Genomic DNA, 7172 nt, shown 5'->3' with positions numbered 1-7172 from the left:
GGTCTGTGAACGGCCTCGTTTCTCTGCCCAGCAGCCCTGTCCCCATTCCGCAGGCGGGATGCGGAGAGCTGGTCTGCTTGGACCGGCCTGGGGTTCAGCCTCCGGCCCCTCCCCAGGGAGCAGGCCCTCGGAAGCCTGCTTCCCCTCGCCCTGACCTCAGCGCCGAAGCGCAGGGTGTGCGGTGAGGACTGGAATCCCTCCCGGAACGCCTGTGACAGCCGCTCCGGGAGGACCGTGGGGAGGCGCGAGCCTTGGGGACGGGAGGTGTGGACCGTTTCCCTGAGAGACACTGGGGGGCGGACAGTTCAGAAACCAGCGCCCAAAGGCGGAGAGGGCACAGGATCCCGCAGCGGTAGGCGGGGACCCCGCTGGACCTCCACCAGGAGCCGCTGGTCCGCAGAGGAAGGGCACGGCCAGCAGAGGGCAGCCTTAGAGCCAAGGCCAGTGCTCAGACGGGGCCGCCAGTCCCCGGGTGCTTCTGAGAGGCCCTGGGTGCCGGCTGGCCCACAGCAGCTCAGGCTCCTCCGGGAGCACCGCGTGCCTGCAGCTGGCTGGCGCCAGGAGGGGTCTCTCCGCTGGGCACGGCCGCGCCAACAGAAGTACTTAAGCTGCACAAGCCTCCTTTTTCTTTTAAAAAGGGCACCAGGTGGGGCATCTGGGTGGCTCAGTCGGTTAAGCATCTGACTTCGGCTCAGGTCATGATCTCACGGTTTGTGGGTTCGAGGCCCGCATCGGGCTCTGTGCTGACAGCTCAGAGCCTGGAGCTGCTTCGGATTCTGTATCTCCCTCTCTCTGACCCTCTCCTGCTCACGCTGTGTGTCTCTCTCAGAAATAAATAAAAACATTAAAAATTAAAAAAAAAAAAGGCACCAGCTTCCATCCCCTGGCTCAAGAGGATTAAAAGAAGATGCTGAATTGTGTCATCAAAAGAAACACATCGCCATAGGTAGCCAGAATCGTGGCTCTTGACATACGTTTTAGTATCTGAGCTCTTGGTGAACTTACGAATTTTAAAGATCGGTATCTTCCCCCTCAATTACTAAATGCATGTTAAATACAATTTGGAGATATGCCAAAGCACACAAAAAATAAATATAATAATTTCACCACCTAGGAAAGACACTGTTTTCATACTCTGACTTTTTTCTTCTGTTTACCCCATTGTACACGGGAGCACGTTGAGGAGGGAGCACCTTTAGAAAGGTGGGGTGTTCATCCCAGGCCACAGTCAGAAGAGACTAGAATCAGGTCAGCCTGATTCCAAAGCCCTTCTTTGCAGCTGCTACACGGTATTCCTCCTCGATGCACCTCTGTGCTCCTCCTTTGGAGTGAAATGCTAGAATTCTGCCTGCATCAGTGAGAAAAGTGGGGTGGGCGTAAAGTTATTCATTCGAACAAGTGTCTGTATAGACCATGGTTACGACAGGAGCATGCCCGGCAAGCAGGGCTGCGGGTGGGAGCGGTGCCCAGCCTGTGGCCCCTGCTCCTCCCGGCCGCGCAAGGGCAGGTGCCCCCAGCCCGGAGTCCTTCTAACCATGTCGCTTGCTCAATTTGTCCTCACACGAAGACTGTCTTCCAAGTCGAAAACAGACAAAAGCGGCCTGGGACCGTGAAGGGGACACTTCTCTTTCCAATTTATTTTTTTAAATATTTGAGAGAGAGTAGGGGAGGGGTGGAGAGAGCAGGAGAGAGAACCCCAAGCTGAGAGCACAGAGCCTGACACGGGGCTCAAACTCACAAACAGTGACCTCACGGCCTGAGCCGAAATCATGAGTCACACACTTAACCAGCTGAGCCACCCAGGTGCCCCTCGACTCAGGCCAAGTTAAAAAGTTTCATGTAAATTTTTTTTTTAATGTTTTATTTCTAGGAGAGAGAGAGAGACAGCGTGAGCAGGGGAGGGTCCGAGAGAGAGGGAGTCACAGACTGAAACAGGCTCCAGGCTCCGAGCTGGCAGTCAGCACAGAGCCCGACGCGGGGCTCGAACCCACGAACCGCGAGATCACGACCTAAGCGAAAGTCGGACGCTTAACCGACTAAGCCACCCAGGCGCCCCAAAAGAAGTTTCATGTAACATCTCAAGTTTTTCTCTGCCTGCATCTTGCAGGCCCTACTTTTTGACGAGATGACAAACTCTCTAGCCTTTGATTGGAGAGGTTTCCAGTCCAGCCCCCCCTCCCGGTGGCTCCCCCCCCATCTTCAGAGGAAGGCTCCCCAGAGGCAGTCTCTGCCCGGATGGACTCTGTGTCCAGAGTGTGCCCTTCCAAGGCCCAGTCACTCTCCTCACCGGTTCTCTTTCTCCGGGTGATTCTTTCTGAATCTGATAGAGGACTTAGCAGTGCCTGGTACATAACGGGCATTCAAGTAACTTGTTCTCAGAGAATGAGAATGCATGACGTTGATGTATTAATCCAACAAGTTACTGAGCACTGATTGTGTGTTAGGCATCGTACTGGCTCCTGGGGAGGGTGACCGTCCTTACCCTGAGGGCCTCTCTCACTGGGGGCCAGAGAACGAAGCAGAGGGGCTCAGAGGCTGGGACGGGACTAGCCACGGGCTGCCATGGGGCACAAAGGGCGCATCAGGAAGGCGGGGGCCGTGGCGCGCGCTCTCAGAGGCAATCTAAAGGAAGGATTTGTGAACGCGTTGCTACCTCGTGGTTAAGAGCTCTCCTGTAATCTAATTAGAAGTTATGAAGCAATCAACAGGATTATTGATCTTCTAATGAATCGTAACGTCTGTCGCACGAGATGATGAGAAGGCCGGTCACTCTGCAGCTTAAAGCAAGGCCAGCTTGGTCAGTCTCTATCTCTGTGCTCTCAAGAGCCTGGTTCAAGGCTGGTGCGGGAAGTGCTGGGTTCAGCCTGGCTAACTGCCAGCGGGTCCGAGTCAGCTGAAAATGCCTAACCCCCCCGCCCCCACCCCCCAGCGAGCCCAAGGGATAGGCGCTCTGGCAATGACAGCTGTTCGCTGGGGGCCCAGGAGTCCGTTGCCAGTTTCCCTTTGAAGGCTTCCCAAGCACAGAAGAACCCAGCGGGTCTGTGCCGCTTTTAGCGGGAGGCACGAGAAGACGGAGTTCCATTTGCTGGTGATGTACACCTTCACTTTGGCCTTGAGGAACCCGGCAGAGGGAAGAAAACACTTGCAGGGGATGAGGCGGCTGGAAGCAGGTAGTGAACGCTTTTTACCTCCCTCGTCGTGATGTGTGTGTGGTTTGGTAAGTGTGATCATATAAAAGAGTATATTCTTTTATAAAAGGACTTTTAATCAACCTTTATAGGCTTCAGAGGGAACACACCATCGCATCACCAAAAGGTAAGATAATGTGATGGACTCCCGACCCACCGAGTCCTCGATCTGCCTAGAGCAGGACTTCTCCCATTCTGTAAAGGTGTTCAAACAACGGGTCACCTTCCTGTGGCCTACTTAAGTGTGCGGATGGGAGAACACTTCTGATCGCACATCTGCACGGCTCAAAATTCAATTTAAAATTAAGCAGGGGGGGGGCGCCTGGGTGGCTTAGTCGGTTAAGCTCCGACTTTTCGCTTAAGTCATGATCTCGCGGTTCGTGGGTTCGAGCCCCGCGTCGGGCTCTGTGCTGACTGCCAGCTCTGAGCCTGGAGCCTGTTTCAGAGTCTGTGTCTCCCTCTCTCTCTGACCCTCCCCTGCTCGCGCTGTCTCTCTCTCTCTTTCCTAGAAATAAAACATTTTAAAAAATTTAAAATAAAATAAAATAAAATTAAGCAGAGGGGCGCCTGGGTGACTCAGTCAATGAAGCGTCCGACTTGGGCTCAGGTCATGATCTCGCGGTTTGTGAGTTCGAGCCCCGCGTTGGGCTCTGGGCTGACAGCTTGGAGCCCGGAGCCTGCTTTGGATTCTGTGTCTCCCTCTTTATNTTCGAGCCCCGCATCGGGCTCTGTGCTGACTGCTCCAGCACAGCCTGGACAGTCTGTTTCAGACTCTGTGTCTCCCTCTCTCTCTGACCCTCCCCTGCTCGCGCTGTCTCTCTCTCTCCTAGAAATAAAACATTAAAAAAATTTTAAAATAAAATAAAATAAAATTAAGCAGAGGGGCGCCTGGGTGGCTCAGTCAATGAAGCGTCCGACTTGGGCTCAGGTCATGATCTCGCGGTTTGTGAGTTCGAGCCCCGCGTTGGGCTCTGGGCTGACAGCTTGGAGCCCGGAGCCTGCTTTGGATTCTGTGTCTCCCTCTTTATCTGCTCCTCCCCCACGTACTCTCTCTCTCCCGCTCAAAAATTAAGATTAAAAAGTAACAGAATAAAATAAAATTAGGGAGAAATAAAACCAACCCCCCCAGCTCCAAAAGCATCAGAGAAAACTGCAACTGCTAATCACAGATCCTGGATTAGAGAGGCAGGCCTAAGAGGCATTTCTTACATCAACACGAGGAATACTAGACATTTCAATATTTTATACACAGTAAAATCATGTGCGTAGTGACGGTCCAAGATCCAAAACGATCTTGCGGGAAACAGAAGGCTCGTGGGCAGCTGGCGGTCCCTACCCCATATACTGTGCGCCTGGCCAAGCACGATGCCATCATCATCTTGTCTTCCCTGGAAAATACAATTTCATGTGTTTGTATAAATGTGTTTCTCTAGAGGATCCAGGAAAACATTTCATTAGAATTGAAAACGGCCATTGAGCCAGAGGTCACATCAACGGTGGAGCAGACTGGGCGCCCTCTCACGGAAAAAGGAAAGAGCACCCAACCTCGGCTCCCTTTCCTACGTGTCACTTCTCCTGTTCCCTGGGTCTTGTGACCTAGACGCTGGTGCCACCTACATACCCAACACTTCTCGATTCATCTATGGAAATGAGGGTGCTCTGAATTGAGAACGTGACTCAGGACATGTTTTAAAGATTTAAAGTGGATTTAATCGTTAGTGTCGTGCGCAAGACATTCCTTGGTCCCCTGCCCGTCTGTTGGACCCTCCTACACGTGGAAGAGGGACCATCGTCCCCGGGATCGGGTCACTGAAATTACGGAGTTGCTCCGACATGGAAAGGCTTTTGACAGCTTTTTATGAGACGTTAGGTACCGCGAGTCACCCCGGGGTTTGTTTCTCGGGGCCTGTGTTAGCGAACCCCGTGTAAAGCTGTTGACTCAATTTTGTTCTCAGAACTCATTTGGAAGCTGAAACACGAGCAGGTTGATTCAAAAGATGGCTCTGTCCCCAATATCAGAGGCCTTTAAAGATGGCAACAAATTTAGAATAAACTGGGACGAGGGTGAGCTGCTTTTACAAAAGCCATTTGGCCGGCTCTTCCCACCGTCGTGCGTGTTAAGGTGGGAGAAAGGCTTTGGCTTCCCTGATCTTCTGCCTCACGCCTTTGCAGGACATAGTCAGCCCCGCGTGGTGACGCTTCAGGGATTCCAGATGCTGCTGGAGCAGCACCGTCCTGTCCACCTTCTCTTCCAGGTCCCGGAGGAGCGGCTCCTTGCCCACAAGCCCACACTTCTGATTCAGCTTGATGTTGTCAGTCCTCAGCCTGTCCCGGGCCTGCTTGGCCTTGGTCAGGATGTCCCTCCTCAGGGCCACCTGAGCCTCGATTTCCAAAAGCTGCGACTTTTTGCACGCATTTTCCATATCCACAAACTGCAGCTTCTCCTTCACGTGGGTTATGACTTGCACGTTGTTGGTCAACTTGTTGCGCAGTTTTACCAGCTCCTCGTTCCGCTCCTCCACCTTTTCATTGAAGGTCTGGTTCTCGATCTTCAGCTGCTCGAAATCGATGAGCAGCAGACCCTCCGTCAGGTCCTCCTGGGCCCTCATCCGGGTCTCGAAATGCACCAGGCTCTGTTTGAGCTGCACATTCTCCAGCCTCACGGCGCTCATCTCCTTCTCCTTCTTCTCCTCCAGCTCCTGGATCTGCTCCACCTCGCGCAGCGCGGCCTGGCGCCCGCCCCTGGCCCGGCAGCTGCCCATGGCCTGCACCACCACCTGCTTCTTGAGGGCCTGGAAGGCTCGCCATTCCTTCTCCACCCGGGAGAGGTGCTCGCGGCCCGCCTGCTTCAGCTGCGCCAGCTCCTGCTGGTACCAGTCCAGGTCGTCGGCCTGCTGCTTCCGCAGCTCCTCCAGCGCCGCCAGGTGGCGCAGGTAGGCCTGCTCCTTCTCGGGCGCGTCGGGCTGCGTGCCCTTGTCGGCCCCCTCGGCCGCCTCCGGGCCCTTCTTCTTGCGCAGCGCCTCGGAGATCTTGTGCTGCAGGTAAGAGTTGTAGCGCTGAGAGCGGCCGCGCTCCCCCACCAGCGCCCGGTACTGTCGCAGCAGCTCCGCGCGCAGCTGCTGCTCCTGCCGCCTCTGCACCTCCTCGNGGCTGTTGGGTTTCCAGGGGCAACCAGGGGCGCGCGCGGTGGGCCCGGCGATTGGCCAAGAGTAAGGCAGACGCCCGGCCCCCTTCTCCCCGCCTCCGGAGAGAGCGGACCAATGGGAGGCCGCGGGCGGACGACGGGAGGCNGGTGAGCCCGCTGCGCTTCCGCTGCACCGAGTGCCAGGACATCGAGCTGTGCCCCGAGTGCTTCTCGGCCGGCGCCGAGATCGGCCACCACCGCCGCTACCACGGCTACCAGCTGGTGGACGGCGGGCGCTTCACGCTGTGGGGGCCCGAGGCCGAGGGCGGCTGGACCAGCCGCGAGGAGCAGCTGCTGCTGGATGCCATCGAACAGTTCGGCTTCGGAAACTGGGTGAGCGGCCGGCACGACGCGCACCTGCTCGCCCCGTGCCCGCGCCGGCGGGGAGGCGGGCGCAGAGAGGTGAAGCAACCTGCCCGAGGGCACACAGCCAGGAAGTAGCAAGGTGGGGGACCGGACCGTGGCTTTGCTGACCTTAGGACGACTCCCGTAGCTGTTTGCCCAGGCCAGGCACCGCGGGCAGGACCCGCGCCTGAGCCGAGTGAGTCGCCGGGCGGGGACAGGTCGGCAGACCTGACGGAGCGGTGGGAGCGCCGACTGACCCGGGACTCGGGTCCTGCCCGGAGGGCGGTGGTGGCGGAGGCCAGACCCGCTTCGGGATGGCCCTCCGCCTTCTCCCGCGACCGGGGCACCTGCTTGGTCCGCGGCCGCGCCGGCTCTGTGCGGTTGTCAGGGCGTGCGCCCCGTGTCCCCTGGCAGGGACCCGGGTCGCCCGGGGTCCCCACCCGGCCCGGGCCCTT

The 7172-nt window shown here is 56.7% G+C and overlaps 2 protein-coding genes across 2 annotated transcripts in view; one reads left to right on the top strand and one right to left on the bottom strand.

Moving 5' to 3' along the window:
• Window positions 1-4875: 4875 nt before the first annotated feature.
• Window positions 4876-6349, bottom strand: CFAP184 (cilia and flagella associated protein 184; the record flags this gene model as incomplete). Its single annotated transcript, XM_077750379.1, has 1 exon — window positions 4876-6349. A coding segment is annotated over one exon (1044 nt), but the record flags the coding sequence as incomplete, so codon positions are not given.
• An 89-nt stretch (window positions 6350-6438) lies between these two features.
• Window positions 6439-7172, top strand: part of TADA2B (transcriptional adaptor 2B) — a gene marked incomplete at its 5' end in the record, with an annotated part of 27084 nt that continues 26350 nt past the window's right edge. Inside the window, one exon of the mRNA XM_077750378.1 lies at window positions 6439-6705. Within this exon, the coding sequence (XP_077606504.1) occupies window positions 6439-6705 (267 nt within the window). The remainder of the gene's footprint in view (window positions 6706-7172) is intronic.

Source organism: Crocuta crocuta, unplaced genomic scaffold, assembly GCF_008692635.1.
Source record: "Crocuta crocuta isolate KB4526 unplaced genomic scaffold, BGI_CrCroc_1.0 scaffold179, whole genome shotgun sequence".
NCBI lineage: Eukaryota > Metazoa > Chordata > Mammalia > Carnivora > Hyaenidae > Crocuta > Crocuta crocuta.
Note: the sequence above shows the minus strand (reverse complement) of the source record. Positions and strands in the feature narration are given on the sequence as shown.